Raw genomic sequence first — 24,058 nt, forward strand, 5'->3', positions numbered from 1 at the left:
CTCAAATTCCTGACCTCAACTGATCCTCCCGCCTTGGCCTCCCAAAGTGCTGGGATTATAGGCAAGAACCACCACACCTGGCCATTTCTGGTTTCTTAATGAATGCTGAACCACACCTTGGCTCAAGTTTTATACGAGAACTTAAAAGATCCTCTTAGCTTCTAGAATATTCTTCCAGAGAAATGCCAAAACAAAAGCTTATTAACATTACCCTATGACTATTCAGACAGTCCACACTACATTAAATTGCAAAATATGGTGTATGGTTAATTCAATCAGAACCCAGTAAGTCTACCATGAACTAGCCTGAAGCTTACCTTTATGTTAAATATTTTATATGCATTATTCAAAATCCTCAACAACCCCAATGTGGTAATATGATCCATTTTAAAATTTTATTTTATTTTATTCTATTTATTTTTTTAACTTTTTATTTATTGATGTTTTAGATGGATTCTCGCTCTGTCACCCAGGCTGGAGGGCAGTGGCGTGACCTTGGCTTACTGCAAGCTCCGCCTCCAGGGGTCATGCCATTCTCCTGCCTCAGCCTCCCGAGTAGCTGGGACTGCAGGCGCCTGCCACCACGCCCGGCTAATTTTTTGTATTTTTAGTAGAGACGGGGTTTCACTGTGTTAGCCAGGATGGTCTCGATCTCCCGACCTAGTGATCCACCTGCCTCAGCCTCCCAAAGTGCTGGGATTACAGGCGTAAGCCACTGCGCCTGGCCCTTTTTTTTTTTTTTTTTTTTTTGAGACAGTCTTGCTTTGTTGCCCAGGCTGGAGTGCAGTGGCTCGATTCAGCTCACTGCAACCTCCGCCTCCTGGATTCAAGTGATTCTCCTGCCTCAGCCTACCAACTAGCTGGAGTTACAGGCGCGTGCCACCATGCCAGGCTAATTTTTGTATTATTAGTAAAGACGGGGTTTCGCCATTTTGGCCAGGATGGTCTTGAACTCCTGACCTCAAGTGATCTGCCTGCCTCGGCCTCCCAAAGTGCTGGGCTCACAGGCGTTAGCCACCATGCCTGGCCTGATCCATTTTTTAAATGAGGATGCTGAGGTTCAGAGAGGCTAAGTAACTATTAAGTAGCGAACTTCACACTGGGATCCACCTGACCCCAAAGACTACCTTCCTCTACCATAGCTGTGGCACATTCAAATGAAAAAAGAGTAAGATGATAAAACAAACTCAGGAGAAAACCTGAAACCATTTAATGAATTTATTTATTTATATATTTTTTGAGATGGAGTCTTGCTCTGTTGCCCAGGTTGGAATGCAGTGGTGTGACCTCGGCTCACTGCAACCTCCACCTCCCAGGGGTCAAACAATTCTCTCGCCTCAGCTTCCCGAGTAGCTGGGACCACAGGTGCCCATCACCACGCCCAGCTAATTTTCGTATTTTTAGTATAGATGTGGTTTCACCACGTTGACCAGGCTGGTCTCAAACTCCTGACCTCAAGTGATCCACCCGCCTCGGCCTCCCAAAGTGCTGGGATAACAGGCGTGACCCCACTGCGCCTGATGAATGAATTTATTTGAAGCATGATGGTGCCACTGCATGCCAGCCTGGGTGACAGAGTGAGACCCTCTCTCAAAAAAAGGGAAAAAATTAATTAATTAAAATTTAAAAATCCAAGGCTATTTATTCAGGTAGGTTTCCTTCATCCTATCCATTCCTTTTGACCAGCAGTATAAACAATCCTTGGAGACAGAAAGCTAAGAGGAAGAATATAAAGTTAATTTCTTTCTAAAGAAATCTACGGGAGGCTGAGGCAGGAGAATGGCGTGAACCCGGGAGGCGGAGCTTGCAGTGAGCTGAGATCCGGCCACTGCACTCCAGTCCGGGCGACAGAGCGAGACTCCGCCTCAAAAAAAAAAAAAAAAAAAAAAGAAAAAAGAAATCTAATACAATCAAAATAACTTTATACATAAACTAAATGTACCTTTCTTTTAAGATTCCCGAGAACCCTTGATGAGAACTCACGAACTTGGTGATGCCTACGTCAGCTTCAGTGAGTCCATGCTTCATCATGTCTGCAAAACTCTCTGATTCCTCCTCCTCGTACTCCTCTGAAAGTCCATCTTCCTCCTCCTCCTCCTCGTCTTCCAACGCAGCCTCAGAATTCTTTCCACCTTTCCCAGTACTGACAGTGTCAGGAGGCCCAGGCACGTCTTCACTGATGGACAGAAAGTCATTCTGTAGCCCAACTTGACCTTTGGTTAGACTGCATTCCGACAGCTTCTGTTTTTTTGTCTCCTCAGCTGGGACCCCACTGTCATTATCTTCGACAACCAGGGCCCCACGTTTCAGCGACACACCAGTCATTTCTGTCATCTCCATCTTTAAGGCTCCAAGAAAACATTTAAGAAAACCTGTTAGGGAAGAGTAGAAAGTAACAATTACCTATAAAAAAGCTGGTTTCAGGCCAGGCGCAGTGGCTCAAACCTGTAATCCCAGCACTTTGGGGGAGGTTAAGGCAGGCAGATCACTTGAGGTCACAAGTTCAAGACCAGCCTGGCCAACATGGTGAAATCTTGTCTCTACTAAAAATTAGTTGGGTGTGGTGGTAGGCACCTATAGTCCCAGCTACTTGGGAGGCTGAGGCAGGGGAATCGCTTGAACCTGGGAGGCAGAGGCAGCAGTGAGTTGAGATCGTGTCACTGCACTCCAGCCTGGGTGACAGAGTGAGACATCGTCTTAAAAAAAAAAAAAGAAAAAGAAAAAGGAAAAAAGTTGGTTTCAGCAGGTAAAGGCATAGTTGATGTTGTTCATAGGATCCTAAAAATCATTTATAGAAATAATTCTTCCTGATGTTAGCATACACTTTTTGTGGGACAGGAACCCGCCATAATACTTTCCGCATGCAATTTGACAGTGTGCATCACAAGCCTCAAAAATATGTATGCTGGGGCCAGGCACAGTGGCTCACACCTGTAATCCCAGTACTTTGGGAGGCTGAGGCGGGCGGATCACAAGGTCAAGATATCGAGACCATCCTGGCCAACATGGTGAAACCCCGTCTCTACTAAAAATACAGAAACTAGCTGGGTGTGGTGGCACCTGCCTGTAGTCTCAGCTACTCGCAGGAGAATCGCTTGAACCCAGGAGGAGGAGGTTGCAGCGAGCAGAGATCACACCATTGCACTCCAGCCTGGTGACAGAGGAAAACTCTGTCTCAAAAAAAAAAAAAAAAAAATGTATGTTCACCGGGCGTGGTGGCTCACGCCTGTAATCCCAGCACTTTGGGAGGCCAAGGCGGGTGGATCACCTGAGATCAGAAGTTCAAGACCAGCCTGGTCAACATGATGAAACTCCATCTCTACTAAATATACACAAATTAGCCAGGCATGGTGACAGGTGCCTGTAATCCCAGCTACTCAGGAGGCTGAGGCAGGAGAATCACTTGAACCCAGGAGGCAGAGGTTGCAGTGAGCAGAGATCGCGACACTGCACTCCAGCTTGGCAACAAAAGCGAAACTTCATTCCAAAAAATATATATATATGTATGCTCTTTGACCCAGTAATACTACTTTTAGGGATTTATCTTAAGAAAATAATTAAGAAAGTGCTTACAGTTTTAGCTCTAAGGATATTCATCTCCATACCTTTTTCTTTTTTTCAGAGACAAGGTCTGGCTCTTTCACCTAATCTAGTGTGCAGTGGCATGATCACAGCTCACTGCAAACTCCAACTCCTGGGCTCAAGCAATCTTCCTGCCTCAGCCTCCCCAGCAGCTGGGACTACAGCAGCATGCCACCAAACCTGGCTAGTTTTTTAATTTTTATTTTTCTGTAAAGACTAGGTCTCGCTATTATTGCTCAGGCTGGTCTTGAACTCCTCGGCTCAAGCAATGCTCTCACTTCGGCCTCCCAAAGTGTTGGGAATATAGGTGTGAGCCACCATGCCTGGCCACAGTGCTTTTATATTAGCAAAACATTAAGAGCAACGAAGCTTGGGTACATAAACTGAACAATATGTAGCAACATTGACAAGAAACTGGGAAAGGTAGTTACCTCTAAAAGAGGGTCTAGAAGTGGTGGCTGGGGACAGAGGTGGGAAATTTGCTGTTCTCACTCATTAACATAGTTGTATCATTTGAAGCTTGTTTGACATATATGTATTATCCTTTAGAAAAACTGTTTAAATATTGTGGCCGGGAGCAGTGGCACACGCCTGTAATCCCAACACTTTGGGAGGCTGAGGCAGGCAGATCACCTGAGGTCGGGAGTTCGAGACCAGCCTGATCAACATGGAAAAACTCTGTCTCTACCAAAAATACAAAATTAGCCAGGCATGGTGGCACATGCCTGTAATCCCAGCTACTCAGGAGACTGAGAAAGGAGAATCACTTGAAACCAGGAATGGAGGTTGCGGTGAGCCAAGATTGCGCCTTTACACTCTAGCCTGGGCAACAAGAGTAAAACTGCATCTCAAAAAAAAATAGTAATAATAATACAATAAAATATTGTATAACCACTCTTACTGACATGAAAGCCATACCTATGCCATACCACATTAAAAAAAGGAATGGGGAGGTGTCATACAGGGGTTATAGAGATATACTTCTGCAAGATGAAAAGTTCTGGATAGTGATTGCCTAACAATGTGAATATACTTAACACTACTGAACTGTACACGTGGTTAAAATGGCAAATTTTAATTTTATTTTTGAGACAGGGTCTCACTTTGTTGCCCAGGCTTGAGAGCAGTGGCACGATCTCAGATCACTGCAACCTCTGCCTCCTGGGCTCAAGCGATCCTCCCACCTCCGCCTCCTGGGTAGCTGGGATCATAGGCATGTACCACCACGTCTGGCTAATTTTTGTAATTTTTGGTAGAGACAGGGGTTCACCATGTTGGCCAGGCTGCTCTCGAACTCCTGACCTCAAGTGACCTCCCCACACTGGGCTCCCAAAGTGCTGGGATTTTAGGCTTGAGCCACCATGTCTGGCCTAAGTTGATGCTCTTGGTAAAATAAGGATAAAAACTTTTCTATGTTAATTATATACAAGATACTGAAGTTAACATACTGATGAACCTAGTAAACATATCCATAAATAACGCAAATGAGCAGAAAATAAATATGTTATTTCTCCAAGGCATGGTAAACAAGAAAGCCACCTATATAAGCTTCTACAGAAAAATAATAATGATGATTAACAAAATTTTAAGAATCCATATTTGATCTTAACCCTGTTGTCTAAAATCAAGGACAAAAAGGAAAATGATAAAACAAGTACATGCAAAAAGTGAAAGCAAAAAAGGATTATGACGGGAGGGTAAGTGAGCTAGGACCGCAGGGATGGTGTGCTTGCATGGCTCACAGGTGTCAAGGAGCCCCTAAAATAGTTCAGGAAGTGACCAAGAAGATGGACAAGGAAGAATAAGTGGCCAAGAAGATGGACAAGGAAGAATAAGTCTTTCAAATAGAATAAAAGAGGAGTAGAAGAAACTCCCTGGGCTAAAAGCGACAGGGAAGGGACCCCTGGTCACAGGTGGTATTAAGAAATCCAGCAAAAAGCCAGCCGTTCCTTGTATTTGAGGCGAAGGTGACCTTTGGTTCCATTCCTTTTTTTTTTTTTTTTTGAGATGGAGTCTCACTCTGTCACCTAGGCCTGGAGTGCAGTGGCGCAGTCTTTGGCTCAACTGCAACCTCCGCCTCCCAGGTTCAAGAGATTCTCCTGCCTCAGCCTCCCTAGTAGGTGGTATTACAGGTACCCGCCACTATGCCCAGCTAATTTTTTGTATTTTTAGTAGAGACGGGTGTTGGCCAGGCTGGTCTCGGCCTCCCAAAGTGCTGAGATTACAGGCATGAGCCAGTGCGCTTGGCCCCATTTCTGTTTAAACATCTGTATTCCCTGCCATAACATGTTTTGCCACCTATAGCTAGTTGAAGTATGGTCTTGGAGCCTGTGGTACACTTAAGAATAAATTTTCATTAAAAAAAAAAAAAAAAGTGGTTGGGCAGTGTGGCTCAGGCCTGGCACAGTGGCTCACGCCTGAAATCTCAGCACTTTGGGAGGTCGAGGTGGGTGGATCACCTGAGTTCAGAAGTTCGAGACCAGATTGGCCAACACGGTGAAACCGCTCTCTACTAAAAAATACAAAAATTAGCTGGATGTGAGGGCACACACCTGTAATCTCAGCTGCTTGGGAGGCTGAGGCAGGAGAATCATTTGAACCCAGGAGACAGAGGTTGCACTGAGTCAAGATCATGCCACTGTGCTCCAGCCTAGGCGACAGAGTGAGTCTCCATCTCAAACAAAACAAAACAAAACAAAAGTATCATGACAGCTACAAAAAATAGGAGAGAAAGGATTGAAAAAAATATCAGTTAAAACAATTTCTGGTGGCCAGGTACAGTGGCTCATGCCTGTAATCCCAGCATTTTGGGAGGCTGAGGCGGGTGGATCACAAGGTCAGGAGTTTGAGACCAGCCTGACCAACATGGTAAAACCCCCATCTCCACTAGAAATACAAAAAATTAGCCAGGCATGGTGGCACACGCCTATAATCCCAGCTACTCAGGAGGCTGAGGCAGGAGAATCACCTGAACCTGGGAGGCAGAGGTTGCAGTGAGTCAAGACTGCACCGCTGCACTCCAACCTCGGTGACAGAGGAAGATTCCGTCTCAAAAAAAAAAAAAAAAATTTCCTTTGAAAGACAAGAAATTAAATACGGAAAATGGAAAAAACTGAAACTGGAATAGAAGTAGACCCCAACTGTAGTTACAGAAAAGTATACTTAATGCAAAGAAGAAAGCACTTACTCTTTGTCCTGAACAGGTGTAGTCAAAAAAAGAATGCTGGTTTATGAAATGCTGATACGATTTCACTCTCACCTTACAGCAACAAAACTACCCTCAGAGGTTTTGTACAAGTGAAGGAGACAAAAATGGACCAGGGCTTACACAAGGACCCGGAGAACACGCCGAACACAAAACCTAACCAAAGACTACAACGCCTGGGTCAAATATTGAGGCGTGAGGAAGAGGAAGGAAAAGCAGAAGGGCATTTGGGGTCACAGGTACAGCATGTGCAAAGGTATGGGGGCGTGGGAGCTCACAGAGTGCTGGAAGAGCAAAAGAACTCATCGCCCACTATGGGGGTTAGACATACAAAGAGAGTCTGGGGTTACAGCTCGGGAGGGGGCGGAGGCCACAAGAGGCTACAAGGAGGAAGTACATCCTGAAAACCAGACCAGCACTGGATTTGTAATTTAGTAAGATTCTGTGGCACCCCTTTGAAGAGAAACTGGGGTTAGGCAGTAAGACCAGGTAAGAGGGTACAGCTGTAATCTAGGCAAGAAATTAATATAATCTGATCTAAGGCTGAAGCAAGGGAGATAGAAAAAGGCAACTTTCAAGAACATTTAGGAAGTAGCAGCAGGGACAGGAGAAGGTGACAATGGGGGAGGAAAGGACTTCAGGATGACTCGAGTTTCCATCCTTGGGGACAGTGGTGGTCTTCTGATATAAGGGCCCCAGAAAGAAGAGCAGGTGTTGGAAGATGAGCCCACCTATAGTCCTGTGGTGTCGCAGGTACCTGGGGAGACATCCCAGTGGAGATGACCTGTGGGCACTCATCACACTGTGTCACACACGCCCTTACCAAAAACCTGCAATAGCTCCCCAAAGACCATACAAACTTCACAGCTGGCATCACAGCTCTACCAGGAAATCCTGATGCCCTTCCAGAGGCCAGAACTCTCAGTAAGGAAGAAAGAGTGGCCAATAACAGCCATTTACACAGCTTGGCACATGGAATTCACAGTCAGCATAATATTCACCTCCTTCCCTTATGCAGAAAAAACATCAGGCCTCCCCCTCTCAACAATCTTGGAGCCAGATCTAGGTTTTGCCATTTACTAAGTGGGTGACTTAACCTCTCAAAGCCTGTTTCTTTTCTCTGTGAAAGTAAAATATGATGACTTGGCCAAAGGTCTGTAATAGCTCCTCTTATTCAACTGTTAGTCCTTAATAGTTACTATGGATGATTTACACAGCAGAACTGTATTGTTGTGTCCAGAGAAGTTTAAAAAAAGAAAAAAAGCTGGCCGGGCGCAGTGGTTCACGCCTGTAATCCCAGCACTTTGGGAGGCCAAGGCAGGCGGATCAATTGAGGTCAAGAGTTTGAGACCCACCTGCCCAACAAGATGAAACCTCATCTCTACGAAAAACACAAAAATTAAGGCCAGGCGCGGTGGCTCAAACCTGTAATCCCAGCACTTTGGGAGGCCGAGACGGGCGGATCACGAGGTCAGGAGATCGAGACCATCCTGGCTAACATGGTGAAACCCCGTCTCTACTAAAAAATACAAAAAAAAAAACCTAGCCGGGCGAGGTGGCGGGCGCCTGTAGTCCCAGCTACTCAGGAGGCTGAGGCAGGAGAATGGCGTAAACCCCAGAGGCGGAGCTTGTAGTGAGCTGAGATCCGGCTACTGCACTCCAGCCTGGGCCACAGAGTGAGACTCCGTCTCCAAAAAAAAAAAAAAAAAAAAAAAAAAGAAAAAAAAAACACAAAATTAGCTAGGCGTGGTGGCAGGTGCCTGTAACCCCAGCTACCTATTGCACTCTAGCCTGGGGATGAGAGCGAGACTTCATCTCAAAAAAAAAAAAAAAAAAAAAAAAAAACTTCTGTTTCTTGTTTTCTGGGCTAATAATTAAACATAGTTCTCTCTTTGAAGTACCATTGAATTTTAAGAGATCCTCAAACACTGCCAATGGCACCAAATAAACAGTATGAACATAAACAGAATCTGGCCTGGTGCGGTGGCTCACGTCTGTAATCCCAGCACTCTGGAGGCCGAGGCAGGCGGATCACAAGGTCAGGAGATCAAGACTATCCTGGCTAACACAGTGAAACCCCCTCTCTATTAAAAATACAAAAAATTAGCTGGGCTTGATTGACGGGCGCCTGTAGTCCCAGCTACTCTGGAGGCTGAGGCAGGAGAACAGCGTGAACCTGGGAGGCAGAGGTTGCAGCGAGCCAAGATGGTGCCACTGCACTCCAGCCTGGGCAACAGAGCGAGACTCCGTCTCAAAAAAAACAAAAGAAAAAGAAACAGAATCTAAAAGCTGTTGGAATCCCCAAAACAGTTTTTAAGCCTTGAGAGAGACGTGACCATTATCTGAGTCACATATGGTTACCATTTCTGTTTCTCAGATTACAGATTGGCTCACTTTCATTTTTCCTGTTCTATACAATGACTAAAAATTCTTAATTAACGACCCTTGTTAGAGAGAAACTTTCCCTTTGGTGTCCTGCTTATGCTCAAACCATATGACAGAAAACCCATAACTATTACACCTTCCCCAATGTGCTCTCCCCAAAAAGAAACACTGCCTATAACCAATCAAATTGCAGTAACCACGTGCCAACCCTATATGAAAATGTTGTAATCCTGCTAAAACTCCTGTCTCTGCCTATACAAAACCGAAACTTCCCTACTTCAGAACTTTGACTCTATTATTTTAGAACTGATGTTTCCAGGTGGGACATCCTCAAACTGTGCACTTGAAAAATTTCTCTTTATACTAGATTCTGATGCTTTTAATTATTTTAGGTTGACAACAGGCCTTTAATTGCCAGTCTTTTTCTTGGTATTTGTGGACATTTGTCTGGTCTCTTTTTCTTGACATATCTAACTGTAAAGACAAGATCATTAACTAAACTCACTTTTAAATTTCAAATGAAATTACATTTTTCATTATTTAAGTCAATGGCCCTACCACAGACAAATTAACTTTTTTTGACAGAGTCTTGCTGTTGCCCAGGCTGGAGTGCAGTGGCACAATCTCAGCTCACTGCAACCACCAACTCCTGAGTTCAAGCAACTTTCACACCTCAGCCTCCTGAGTAGCTGGGCCCGGCTAACTATTTTATTTTATTTTTATTTATTTATTTATTGAGACAGGGTCTCACTCTGTCGCCCAGGCTGGAGTGCAGTGGCGTGTTCTCGGCTCACTGCAACCTCCACTTCCTGGGTTCAAATGATTCTCCTGCCTCAGCCTCCTGAGTAGCTGGGATTACAGGCGCCTGCCACCAACTTTTTGTATTTTCAGTAGAGATTTTTCATTTTTGTATTTTCAGTAGAGATTTTTTGTATTTCAGTTTCACTACGTTGGTTAGGCCGGTCTCAAACTCCTGACCTGGTGATCCGCCCACCTCAGCCTCGTAAAGTGCTGGGATTACAGGCGTGAGCCACCGCACCTGGCCTAATTTTTGTATTTTTAGTGAAGACAAGGTTTTACCAGGTTGGCCAGACTAGTCTCAAACTCCTGCCCTCGAGTGATCCACCCACCTTGGCCTCCCAAAGTGCTGGGATTACAGGCATGAGCCACCGTGACCAACCCAAATTAATTATTAAAGCATATACAGTACCAATGATTTTTAAATCACTTAATATATATTTTTCTAAGTTCTATCCTATAGGCCTAAAAGCTGAGAGCATATTTACCAGAAGAACTGCTCAAAGTTCTGGACTAGGAAAGGCAAAACTCAAACTAGTGTCATTTTCGTAAGCAGGAACTACATGAAAGGGAAGCTGAAATGGAATATAACTTTTTTTTTTTTTCAGAGACGGAGTTTCGCTCTTGTTGCCTAAGCTGGAGTGCAATGGCGCGATCTCAGCTCACAGCAACCTCTGCCTCCCGGGTTCAAGTGGTTCTCCTGCCTCAGCTTCCCGTGTAGCTGGGATTACAGGTGCCCACCACCACACCCAGCTAATTTTTGTATTTTTAGTAGAGACAGGGTTTCACCATGTTGGTCAGGCTAGTCTTGAACTCCTGATCTCAGGTGATCCATCCACCTCGACCTCCCAAAGTGCTGGGATTACAGGAGTGAGCCACTGCGCCCGGCCTGGAATATCATTTTTAAATTGAGGGTTGGAGAGAGGAGAGAGAGGTGATGTTATGAACACAGAAGAGGTCTGAGAGAATTAAATTGGAAAGATAAAACAATCCTGACTACCCCAAGGTGAGAGGTCCAAGGAAATCAGTTTTGCAGTCAGGAAAGCCCAAGCATTCTACCTTGAATGAAGACGTAAAGTTACTACATGTGAAAAGTGGGGGAGAGGGCAGTTTTATGAGTTTTTTTTTGACACATTTAAAAGAAAAAATTGTAAGAAAATATGCTGCACAAATACACTATCCATGATAGTAATGATGGTACCTTAACAGTCAAGTAAAATTCCATAGATCAAAAGCCTGATGCTATAACCAGGAAGAGAATGAACTCCTCTGATACTTTCTTAAAATCCTTGACATTTCTTTTTTTTTTTTTTTTTTTGGATGGAGTCTTACTCTGTTACCTAGGCTGGAGTGCAGTGGTGTGATCTCTGCTCACTGCAACCTCTGCCTCCTGGGTTCAAATGATTCTCCTGCCTCACCTCCGAAGTAGCTGGGAGTACAGGCATGCGCCACCACGCCTGGCCAGTTTTTGTATTTTTAGTAGAGATAGGGTTTCTACCATGTTGGCCAGGCTGGTCTTGAACTCCTGACCTCAGGTGATCTGCCCGCCTAGACCTCCCAAAGTGATGGGATCACAGGCACGAGCCACCACGCCCGGCCAATCCTTCACATTTCTTTGGAGGGAATGCTAAAATAATGTTTTTTGGTTTCCTCTGTACTCCAAATGAGACAAGTGAGAATACAAATAGTATAATTTTAACAATATTTTAAAACACTTTTCATTAAAATACTAGATTCACCAACTAAGCTTTAAAAAGTACTCTTAGCTGGGCATGTGTGCATGTAGTCCCAGCTAACAGGGCGGCTGAGGCAGGAGGATTGTGTGAGACCAGTTTAAGGCTGTAGTAAGTTATGATCACACCACTGCACTCCAGTCTGGGCAACAGAGGGAGACCTCATCTCTGAAAAAATGCAGGCAGGCGGCTTGAGACCAAGAATTTGAGACCAGCATGGACAACACAGTATGACCCTGTCTCTGCAAAAAATTAAAGAATTAGCCAGGCGGCCGGGTGTGGTGTCTCACACCTGTAATCCCAGCGCTTTGGGAGGCTGAGATGGGCATATCACAAGGTCAAGAATTCAAGACCAGCCTGGCCAGCATGGAGAAACCCCATCTCTACTAAAAATACAAAAATTAGCCAGGCATGCTGGTGCGCCCCCGTAATCCCAGCTACTCGGGAGGCTGAGACAGCAGAATCACCTGAACTGGGGAGGTGGAGGTTGCAGTGAGCCAAGATCGTTCCACTGCACTCCAGCCTGGGTGACAGAGGGAGATTCTGTCTCAAAAAATAAATAAATAAAAATAAGCTGGGCAAGGTGGCATGCACCTGTAGTCCCAGTTACTTGCTATGCTGAGGTGGGAGGATCCATTGCGCCCAGGAGGTCCAGGCTGCAGTAAGCTGCGATGGTGCCACCACACTTCAGCCTGGGTGACAGAGGGACCCTGTCTCAAAAAATAAATAAATAAAATCCTCTATACCATAATAAAAATTAAGTTTAGCATTTTCAAAATTTTAATATAACACTAACAACAGTCTCTTGTATGTTTGTTTGTTTATTTATTTATTTTTGAGACAGGGTCTCACTGTTACCCAGGCTGGAGTGCAGTGGTGTGATCTTGGCTCAACACAGCCTCAACCTCCCAACTCAAGCGATCCTCCCACTTCAGCCACCGAAGTAACTGGGACTACAGGCATGTGCCACCAAGCCCAGTTAATTTGTGTATTTTTTTGTAGAGACAGGGTTTTGCCACGTTGTCCACGGGTCTCAAACTCCTAAGCTCAAGCGATCCGCCTGCCTCAGCTGGGATTACAGATGTGCGCCACTGCCCAGGTCAAACAGTCCCTTATTAATTAATTCTTCCAAAAAAAAAAAAATCAGAAAAACAGCCATTAGTCTTTTTTTATTATTATTTATTATTATTATTATTTTTTTTTTTGAGACACAGTCTCACTCTGTTGCCCAAGCTGGAGTGCAGTGGCGCAATCTCGGCTCACTACAACCTCTGCCTCTCGGGTACACAAGATTCTTCTGCCTTAGCCTCCTGAGTAGCTGGGATTACAGGCAACCACCACCAAGCCAGGCTAATTTTTTGTATTTTTAGTAGAGATGGGGTTTCACCGTGTCAGCCAGGATTGTCTCGAACTCCTGACCTCGTGATTCACCTGCCTCAGTTTCCCAAAGTGCTGGGATTACAGGCCTGAGCCACTGTACCCAGCCTACAAAAACAGCCATTAGTCTTAATTCTATCATATTATCTTTGAAAACCATCCACAACTTTCATTTTCTAAATATATCTTTCCTCCATCCCCTGCAAATTATCAGTAATCTCTATAGCTCTCACAATAGCGAGCATTTTCTTTAGGGCCAGAGCACAGAGAACACACTAATTTTTTTTTTTTTTTTTTTTGGAGACAGAGTTTCCTCTGTCGCCCAGGCAGGAGTGCAATGGTGCAATCTTGGCTTACTGCAATCTCCGCTTCCAGGGTTCCAGCAATTCTCCTACCTCAGCCTCCCAAGTAGCTGGGATTATAGGCATGGGCTAAAATTACCACATCCAGCTAATTTTTGTATTTTTAGTAGAGAGGGTTTCGCCATGTTGGCCAAGATGGTCTCGACTTCTGACCTGACCTCAAACAAGTTGCCTGTCTCAGCCTCCCAGAGTGCTGGGATTACAGGCATGATGTCACCAGGCCTGGCAGACACACTGCATTCTAATATGCAAAATCATTAAGTCTATGAGGGTCATTCATTCTGCAAATATTTACTGAGCAAGTGTCCTATGTGTCTGGCATTGTTGTAGGCATTGGAGGAAAAGGGTAAATTTCCTGTCCTCACGGAGCTTACAATGTATTTCTAAATACATTTGGGAACAAAATAAAATTAATCTCAGGACATGCAAGCTCCAAAGAATTAAAGCAAGGTAAGGGAATTAAAGCAGGGTAAGGGGCTGAGTGTAAGACGGGTGCTCTTCAGTGATGTCTCGTCTAAGGAGGAGACTTCTGAGCAAAGACAAGGAAGAACCAGACAGGAAAAGATGTGTGTGAGGAGAGCTCCAAGCAGCCCAAACAGTACGTGTAAAGGACTGGAAACCGGAGCAAACTTAGTGGACAATATGATCAGTTGTATTGTTCTCTCCCTTTCCTAGGTAAGGAAAAATGCTGTTTTATTAATACAGTACATGCATGCCCCTGCCTCTATCAAAAGACACATTCAAGGCCGGGTGTGGTGGCACACGTCTGTAATCCCAGCACTTCAGGAGGCTGGGGCGGATGGATTACCTGAAGTCTGAAGTTCAAGACCTGCCTGGCCAACATAGTGAAACCCCATCTCTACTAAAAATGCAAAAACTAGCTGGACGTGGTGATGTGCACGTGTAATCCCAGCTACTCCGGAGGCTGAGGCAGGAGAATCGCTTGAACCTAGTAGGCGGAGGTTGCAGTGAGCGAAGATCGCGCCATTGCACTCCAGCCTGGGTGATGGAATGAGACTCTGTCTAAAAAAATAAATCAATAAATAAAGACATGTTCAAGGCCGAGTGTGGTGGCTCAAGCCTGTAATTCCAGCACTTTGGGAGGTCAAAGCAGGAGGACTGCTTAAGGCCAGAGTTTGAGGCCAGGCTGGGCAACACAGCAAGACCCTGTGTGTTGGCACATACCTATAGTCCCAGCTACTTGGGAAGCTGAGGTGGGAGGACTGCTTGAGCCCAGGAGTTCAAAACTGCAGTGAGCTATGATCACGCTACTGCACTCTTGCCTGGGCAACAAGAGCAAAACTGTTTCAAAAAAATGAAAAAAAAAAAAAAAAAAAAAAAAAAAAAAAAAAAAAAAAACATGTTCACAAGGAGTTGTTAAGTACGTACCGTTGGCTATTTTCCAATGTTTGAACATAATAATTGCCTAACCATCCCCTTTTCAATGGTGTTGTACAGTCTGATTTTCGACAGATTCCCTCAACAGTCAAGGCACCCCCAGACCAATGGGGCATAGTCATTTAATAGATGATTAGAGGCTTGGGGATGGGGCGGGGGGGGGGGGGGGGGTGANNTGCGGGGAACCTTAGTAACCCTTTATTTTTGGAATGGAAAAAAAAAGTGGTCTGACGGGACCAAACATTTGAAAAACTAAAGTCTTTGCCAATCCTACTCGGCAGGCAACGAAGATGTGCTTATAAACCCCTCTGCGCAGGATTGACGAGGAGGACTCGAATTTCAGCTTGCACAGCAGCACCTCCATCCATTCGTTAAGCATTCACCCAGCATGAGGGCTGGCGAAAGCACTCTGCAGCCCGCTCACTCCCACTCTGGGAAATGCATACAAAGCAAGCAGTCCCCAGAGCCCGCGTGGCGCCTAGTAGGCTCCCAGTGAGCGGCGACGCAGGATACAGGGGTGGAACACGTGGGCTGGACCCACAGAAGGCAGACGCGGCGAACCAATGGCACCGTGAAGGGCTTCGGGGCCAGTTTTCCTCTGACCGAGAAACAAGAGTTTAGGTAGCGTCCCGGGCAAAGAAAGGGAGGAGTGGGAAGGGGGCCCCCAGCTGATAGCGCCGCGCGGGGAGGAGGGGAGCGCGCGGGCGCGGCGCCTCCGGACGACCGGCCGGGCAAAGGGTGGAGGGCCGAGGGGAGCGGGGAGCGGCGCCTGCACCGCCGAAGCGCAGGACCCGCCAGGTTCCAACCGTGCTCCCGAGGACGCGATCCATAATGGAGGCGCCGCGGGCTCCTACCACCGCGGGGCCGCCTTCCCAGTCCGCACTGCCTCTTGGGGCGGGGCCCTGGGGCTGGGGCCCGGGCCGGGCCAAGGAGCTGGCCGAGGAGCCCTAGCGGCCGCGGGGAGGCCGCGCACTTACCCAGAGCTTGGGAGCGCGAGCGCGGCGTGGGCCGGACAGCAACGTAGCTAGCGCTCTGGTCGGGGCGCAGAAGTGCGGCGAAGGCCACACGGAGGAGCCAGCAACTAGGGCGCCCAGGCATAGGCAGCGCGTTCGGCGACTGGGATCATATGCGCTCGAGCCGACTCACCGGCGGCCGGGCTCGCACACGTGCGGCGCAGGGACGCGGCGCGGCCCGGCTGGACCCGCCCCGGGGGTGGAGTCCGCTCCCCGTCGCCGGCCCCGCCCCCGGCCCGCCGCCTCGGAGCGGCCTGCTAGCCACGGAGCACCCCAACGCTGACGCCCGGCCTGCGCGCGCTCACCCCGGACCTCCCTCGCGACGGCGCCTTAGTCGCACCTGCCGCAGAGAAGCGATTTCACCAAGCATCTAATAGTTCTTTAGATCTTTAGGAAGTCTAAGGCAGCGATTGCCTCCTTTGGGATTGTATTCTAAGAAGTGTTTCCTCCATATAGTTGTGGCCTTTTCATGTTGCACCGACCACGCAGTTAACAATAATGAAAAGAGAATCACTTTAGGGACTAAATATTGTTCTACATTTGATCCTGGGAATGTAGTGGATCTAAAAGCACCATCTTACTACTTCTTACCGTTCTGGCTTGATGGTTCCCGATAGGATCTGCTTCAAGAAACCGGATCATAGGTTTTTTTTGGTTTTGGTTTGGTTTGGTTTTGACGGAGTCTCGCTCTGTCGCACAGGCTGGAGAGCGGTGGCACGAACACAGTTCACTGAAGCCTCGACCTCCCAGGCTCAAGCAATCCTCCCACTTCAGTATCCCAAGTAGCTGGGACTACAGGTGCATCCCACCACACCTAGGCTAATTTTTTAGGGGGTCGGGGGTAGAGACAAGGTTTCACTGTGTTGCCCAGGCTCTAATAGTTTGTTTGTTTTTTTGTTTGTTGTTTGAGATGGAGTCTTGCTCTATCGCCCAGGCTGGAGTGCATGCAATGGCACAATCGTGGCTCACCGCAACTTCCGCCTCCCGGGTTCAAGCGATTCTTCTGCCTCAGCCTCCCGAGTAGCTGGGATTACTGGTGCGTGCCACCACGCCTGGCTAATTTTTTGTATTTTTAGTAGAGACGGGGTTTCACTATGTTGGCCAGGCTGGTCTCGAGCTCCTGACTTTGTGATCTGCCCGCCTCAGCCTCCCAAAGTGCTGGGATTACAGGCCTGAGCCACCGCGCCCCGCCTCTAATAGTTTTTTGTTTTGTTTTGTTTTATTTTGTTTGAGAGAGAGTCTCACTCTGTTGCAGTGTTCAAGCAGTTCTCCTGCATCAGCCTCCCGAGGGGCTGGGCCCACAAGCGCTTGACATCATGCCAGGCTAATTTTTTTGATGGGGTTTTGCCTGTTGGCCTCGAACTCCTGACCTCAAGTGATTTGCCTGCCTAGGCCTCTCAAAGTGCTGGGATTATAGGCATGAGCCACCACCCCCTGCCCAATTTGTTTTTGTTTTTTTGTTTTTTACACAGTGAAATATACTATTACCAGCCAGGCGCAGTGGCTCAGGCCTGTAATCGCAGCACTTTGGGAGGCTGAGGTGGGCGGATCACGAGGTCAGGAGTTCGAGACCAGCCTGGCCAATATGGTGAAACCCCCATCTCTACTAAAACACAAAATTAGCCGGGCGTGGTGGTGGACGCCTGTAATCCCAGTTACTTGGGAGGCTGAGGCAGAGAATTGCTTGAACCCAGGAGGCAGAGGTTGCGGCGAGCCGAGATCATACCATTGCACTCCAACCTAGGTGACAGAGCGAGACTCTATCTCAAAAAAAAAAAAAAAAGGACCAAGATGTCCTTCAGTAGCTGAATAAACTGTGCTATATCCAAACAATGGAATATTATTTGGTGTCAAAAAGAAATGATCTTAGCAAGCCATGAAAAGACATGGAGGAAACTTAAATGAATATTTTTTATTTAATTTATTTATTTTGAGATATAAATAAGTAAGGTGATCCACCCACCTTGGCCTCCCAAAGTTCTGGGATTAAAGGCATGAGCCACCATGCCTGGCCTTAAATGCATATTACTAAGTGAAAGAAACCAATCTGGGCCAGGCATGGTGGCTCAGGCCTATAATTACAGCATGTTGTGAGGCTGAGGCAGGTGGATCACTTGAGGTAAGGAATTTGAGACCAGCCTGGCCAACATGGTGAAACCCCGTCTCTACCAAAAATACAAAAAATTAGCCGGGCGTGGTGGCACACACCTGTAATCCCAGCTATGCGGTAGGCTGAGGCAGGAGAATTGCTTGAACCTGGGAGGTAGAGGTTGGGGTGAGTCGGGATCACGCTATTGCACTCCAGCCTGGGTGACAGAGCAAGACTGTCTAGAAACAAACAAACAAAACAAGACAAAATACCAAATCTGAAAAGGACACTAACGATATGAATCCAACTAAATGACAAAATGACATTCTAAAACAGGTGAAACTATATAAGACAGTAATAAAATTAGTGGTCGCCAGGGGTTAGGAGAAAGGGAAGGATGAATAGGTGGAGCACAGATAATTTTTAGGGAAGGGAAACTATTCTGTATGATACTGTAATGGTGGCTGCATGTCATGATACATTTGTCCAAGCCCATAAAATCTACAACAAGGGTCCCCAGCCCCACAAGCTGCGGACCGGTACCAGTCAGTATGGCCTTTTAGGAACCAGGCTGCATTGCAGCATTCCCGCCTGAGCTCTGCCTCCTGTCAGATCAGCGGTGGGATTAGATTCTGATAGGAGCGAGAACCCTATTGTGAACCGCACATGTGAGGGATCTGGGTTGCATGCACCTTGTGAGAATCTAATGCCTGACAATCTGAGGTGGAACAGTTCATCCTGAAACCCATTCCTATCCCCTAGTCCAAGGAAAAAATATCTTCCATGAAACCAGTCCCGGTGCCAAAAAGGTTGGGGACTCCTGATCTATAACACTAAGACTAATGTAAACTATGGACTCTGGGTCATAATGTGTCACTGTAGGTTCATCAGTTATCACAAATGTACCACTTTGGTGGGGGAGAGGCTATGCACGTGTGAGGTCAGGAGAAATATGGGAAATTTCTATACCTTCCTCTCAATTTTGCTGTAACCTAAAACTGCTCTAAAAAAGCAAAGCCTCAAAAAAAAATCTCTGAGAGGCTGGGCGCAGTGACTCATGCCTGTAATCCCATCACTTTGGAAGGCTGAGGCGGGCAGATCACGAGGCTAAGAAATCGAGACCATCCTGGCCAACATGATGAAACCCCGTCTCTACTAAAAATGCAAAAATTAGCTGGGTGTGGTGGCATGCGCCTATAGTCCCAGCTACTCGGGAGGCTGAGGCAGGAGAATCGCTTGAACCCGGGAGGCGGAGGTTGCAGTGAGCTGAGATCTCGCCACTGCACTCCAGCCTGGTGAAAGAGTGAGATTCCGTCTAAAAAAAAAAATCTCTGAGAGTGCAGCCCAACTCTTCATAAACAGATTTAGAGGAAAGATTTTTCACATTTCTTTGGCCATTAGACAAGGTTTACTTGTTTTGCATTTCAGTCAAAACTGCCTAGGACAAAGTACAAGTGAAACATGCATTTTTAGTTTTCTGTTTTCCAAAATAGGCAACTCTTTATTGGTTTTTGATTAAAATAACACAGAAGTGTTCAAAACCTCTTCCTAGTACCAACTTCTTCTAATAAACATGTAACAGTTGAATGTTCTCTTCGACTTCAAAATTCCATTCTAACATGTCTATTATGTAAAACATACAGTATCCTGCTTTTAACTCCACCTCACACTACAGATTGCTAGGTGCCTATCACACACACTTTCTCTCTTCCTTCATCCTTATTATTGCCTACTATGCTGTCCACTTTGGATGCCTTTCTCCATGCCCCAGTAGTTCACTGTTTTCTGTGCTCCCTCAGTCATTGCAAACATTTCTGTTGTCAAAACTGTACATTTAATCTTAAATTATTTATTTCCCCGTCTATTTCCTTTATCAGAAAGTAGATTTTTCAGAAGCCAAAATTTGGGTTTAGGGCATTCTTTTTTCTTCTTTAATTTTATTTTTAATTGTTATCAGAGTTATACATGTTGTAATTTAGAGTCAAATAATTCTGTAGAAACTTCGTAAGGTTTGCAATGAAGCAGCAGGGACTATATTCCCACTTCAGCCCTCACCTGTTTCCATCTTCTCAAAGGCAGTCATTTCACCTCTTTTTTTTTTTTTTCTTGAGACAGAGTCTCGCTCTGCTGCCCAGGCTGGAGTGCAATGGCATGATCTTGGCTCACTGCAACCTCTGCCTCCCACATTCAAGCTATTCTCCTGCCTCAGCCTCCCGATTAGCTGGGACAACAGGCATGTGCTACCATGACTGGCTAAGTTTTGTATTTTTAGTAGAGACGGAGTTTCACTATGCTGGCCAGGCTGGTCTTGAACTCCAGACCTCATGTGATCCCCCCCACCTTGGCCTCCCAAAGTGCAGGGATTATAGGTGTGAGCCATTGCGCCCGGCCCATTTCACCTCTTTAATTATTTTGATATTTATCTTAATCTCTCCATATAATGTGTTTGTATTGTTATTTCTTGATTTTTCAGTTTTAGACATTATTTACTGACTTCACTTAATGGAAAATAAAGACTTAGCTCTCTTTTCTTCCCCTCTCTCCAACAAACTTTCCATCCCTTATATTGTACTTTTTTGGATTTATGTTGACTTCATTATGACTAAGTAAATATTATTCACATTTTAGGCAAATAAGAAACTATGATTATTTCTCTTCTGTACCACTTTTGTTTTTCCACTAGTTAATAATGATCTTATTTTAGTTTACTATTCATCACTAGACCAAGCCCAAACTCCTCAATGATTGTGTAAATCTCCCCTTTCCAGAGGTTTAGATGAGGTGTTCTATTAGTTTCATCTTTCTGAAGCAGTCTCTTCTGGAACCTTCTGGCCAATGCCAATCTATGCCTATTGCACAGTTGTTCTCAGGGCATCTCTGTTCCTGCGTTGAATCTTTCTGTTTCCTATATCCTATGTCATCTTTATTCTTGGTTTACTCTCTTATTTTAGTGGAGTACAACCTTCAGTAGCTTCCCGAGAAAGGAGAAATAAATGAAAGCTTGCTGGGCGCGGTGGCTCACGCCTGTGATCCCACTTTGGGAGGCCGAGGCAGGCGGATCACCTGAGGTCACGAGTTTGAGACTAGCCTGATCACGGCGAAACCCTGTCTCTATTAAAAATACAAAAACTAGCTTGGCATGGTGGTGGGCACCTGTAATTCCAACTACTCAGGAGGCTGAGGCAGGAGAATCTCTTGAACTTGGGATGCAGAGGTTGCAGTGAGCCGAGATCGTGCCATTGCACTCCAGCCTGGGTGACAGAGTGAGACTCTGTCTCAAATAAATAAATAAATAAATAAAACAAAAGCTATTTTTTTTTTGAGATCTTTAATGTCTATTTTTATTCTTGACTACAAGAGTGTTAAAAAAAGGTTGTTCTAACCTCACATTTGATTCATAGTTCACTAAGTACAGAATTCTAGTTTTTGGCCAGGCATGGTGGCTCACACCTGTAATCCAGCAATTTGGGAGGCTGAGGCAGGCAGATCACTTGAGGTCAGGAGTTTGAGACCAGCCTGGCCAACATGGTGAAACCCCATCTCTACTAAAAATACAAAAATTAGCCAAGTGTGATGGTGCACGCCTGTAGTCCCAGCTACTTGGGAGGCTGAGACAGGAGAATCGCTTGAACCTGGGAGGCAGAGGTTGCAGTGAACTAAGATCTTGCCAGTAAACTCCAGCCTGGGTGACAGAGTGAGACTCTGTCTCAAAATAAAAACAAACAAAGTGTGGGAAGATAAATGTTGATAAATATTCTAGGAAAAACAGCAAAAAAAAAAAAAAAGAGAGAGAGAACAAAGAAAAGGCTGGGCGTGGTGGCTCACGCCTATAATCCCAGCACTTTGGGAGGCTGAGGTGGGCAGATCACCTGAGGTCAGGAGTTCGAGACCAGCCTGGCCAATGTGATGAAACCCCATCTCTACTTCGCAGGGCATGATGGCAGGCACCTGTAATCCTGGCTACTAGGGAGGCTGAGGCAGAAGAATCGCTTGAACCCCAGAGGTGGAGGTTGCAGTGAGCCAAGATTGTGCCACTGCACTCCAGCCTGGGCAACAGAACGAAACTCTGTCTCAAAGAAATAAACAAATAAATAAATAATAAAAGGGGCACTCACTTGTGAAAATGGGGAGGATAAAAATAAATAAATAAAATAAAAAGAGCATTCAGAGACCAAAAAATATGACAGCAGAAATTAAAAGCCTCCTGGGTTCAAGCAATTCTTGTGCCTCAGCCTACCAAGCAACTGGGACTATAGGTGCATGTGCCACCATGGTCAGCTAATATTTTGTATTTTTAGTAGTTACACATTGTATACCTGTATCAAAACATCACATGTCAGACGGCTGGGGAGCCATGGCATCCTATATTGATGAACACGACTGTGAGCCATTGGACCCTTGAGCAGGAGACTTGAACCAACATGGTGCTGGAGCTCGCAAGGTCAATTTTCAATAGGATGGACTTTGAAGACTTGGGGTTGGTAGTAGATTGGGATCACCACCTGCCTCCACCAGCTGCCAATACTGTGGTTGAGAACCTCCCCATGACAGTCATCAGACGCTCTCAGTCTGAGCTCAAGTGCCCCGTGTGTCTTTTGGAATTTGAGGAGGAGGAGACTGCCATTGAGATGCTTCCCATCACCTTTTCCATTCCAGCTGCATTCTGCCCCGGGCCGCAAGAGCAAAACTCCATCTCAAAACAAAACAAAACAAAAACAAACGAACAACAACAAAAAAATGTGCACTATAAATACATACGATTATGTTCCCATAATAAATAATTTAAAAAATCGTATCCTTTTCTTGTTTTATGCTTGCAATAGTTATTTGTAGCTCAGGGTATCGATTATATATCTCTGTGCACATGCATTTGATTTTTCTTCTCACCGTGTGGTTTCTGTTTCCTCTGGGGGTTGCTTTTATCCCCCTTGTTTGTTTTGGTCTCTATGGTACTCTTTCCCTGTTTGTTTGTTTATGAGGCTGTGAAGTCCACAGGTCCTCTAACATCCCTTGCTGCTAGGTAGCTCCCTTTCCTCATCCCTGGGAAAAGACAGAGTTTTGGGCAAAACACATGTTAGATGCTCTGTTCTCGTCATTCAGCTCCCAGACGCTTATAATCACCTCTAACACCCTCTAGGCGGGAAATTAGAAGCTCATCTCTAGGGACTCTGACCAACCTTAAAAGAAATATCTGAAGATACTGATACTCATTGGAAACCCCCAACTAAATATTCGAACCAAATAACCCTGCACCGAAGCTCCTAGTCAACAAGCCCCCACACTCTCAGAACATCTGGATATTGTCTAAAATAGAAATTTAAATGATTCATATTGAATTTAAGGCGTTGGGAGAGGGATATCTTAAAGTTCCATCTCTGGAGCGCCTTGGGGGCGGGTGCCCACTTCCTGAGCGGCCGTTCCGACCTCCGGCCAGGAGGCGGAGGAAAAGAGCACGGCCGGCGGCTGCGCGGGCAGAGCCTCTCTGGGCTGAGGAAGAAACCAGCGAGACATCGAGAGGAAGTCGCGGTGGCGCTCAGTCCTACGGCCTCCGAGACTGAGGAGGTCAGTGTGTCGCTGGCCTTAGCCAGGCTCCACAGGCCACGCTGGCTGTGAATGGAGCCCAGGACTCGCGCGGAGGCGAGATGCTACCAGCCGGCGAGATAGGCGCCTCTCCTGCAGCCCCGGTGAGACGGCCCTGGCGTCCCTGGGAGGGGACATTGGAGGCCTACTGAGGTGGCACAGACCTCCCGGGGAAGATAGTCCCGGTGAGGTGACCCTGTAAGCTTGTGAAGGTGCTTCCCGCAGGTTAGATTAGAGGCCCTTGCAAGACCTCCTAGAGGAGGCAGTAGTCCCAGTGAGGTGTCTTTGGCGGCCCTGGTGAGATGACAGATTTCTCTAGGGAGGTGGCCCTAGTGGGCAGGCAGGGTAACTCCAGGTCCTGCGGAGGTGACACAGACCTCCTGGGAAGGTGGCAGTGGTGGCACCAGGGAAGTGGCACTTTGGGGTACCTGACTGAGACGGCCCTGGCCACTCAGAAGGGGGGAGAGCGTCTGGAACCTCTCTGGCCTCCAGTTGGTGCCCTTTGGGAGCCCCGTATGCTTTCCATCCACGACTTT

The 24,058-nt window shown here is 46.3% G+C and overlaps 2 protein-coding genes across 3 annotated transcripts in view; one reads left to right on the forward strand and one right to left on the reverse strand.

The window, feature by feature from the left end:
* The window catches only part of PUS7 (pseudouridine synthase 7), a 73,367-nt gene extending 57,339 nt beyond the window's left edge, over positions 1–16,028 (reverse strand). Inside the window, exons 1-2 of the mRNA XM_017874641.1 lie at positions 15,818–16,028; positions 1,943–2,372 (exon numbers count right to left, since the gene is read on the reverse strand). Coding sequence (XP_017730130.1) covers positions 1,943–2,372; positions 15,818–15,938 — 551 coding nt within the window. The 5' untranslated portion in view covers positions 15,939–16,028. The remainder of the gene's footprint in view (positions 1–1,942; positions 2,373–15,817) is intronic.
* Positions 16,029–23,440: 7,412 nt separating this feature from the next.
* RINT1 (RAD50 interactor 1) overlaps positions 23,441–24,058 on the forward strand; it is a 36,437-nt gene continuing 35,819 nt past the window's right edge. Inside the window, exon 1 of one of the 2 annotated variants that reach the window (XM_017874655.1) lies at positions 23,441–23,626. Coding sequence is in view for 1 of the 2 variants with exons in the window: in XM_017874656.1 (XP_017730145.1) it covers positions 23,585–23,626 (42 nt within the window). In the remaining variant the exon portion in view is untranslated. The remainder of the gene's footprint in view (positions 23,627–24,058) is intronic. The other variant, XM_017874656.1, reaches the window with a different exon arrangement.

Source organism: Rhinopithecus bieti, unplaced genomic scaffold (genome assembly GCF_001698545.2).
Source record: "Rhinopithecus bieti isolate Rb0 unplaced genomic scaffold, ASM169854v2 scaffold_7414, whole genome shotgun sequence".
NCBI lineage: Eukaryota > Metazoa > Chordata > Mammalia > Primates > Cercopithecidae > Rhinopithecus > Rhinopithecus bieti.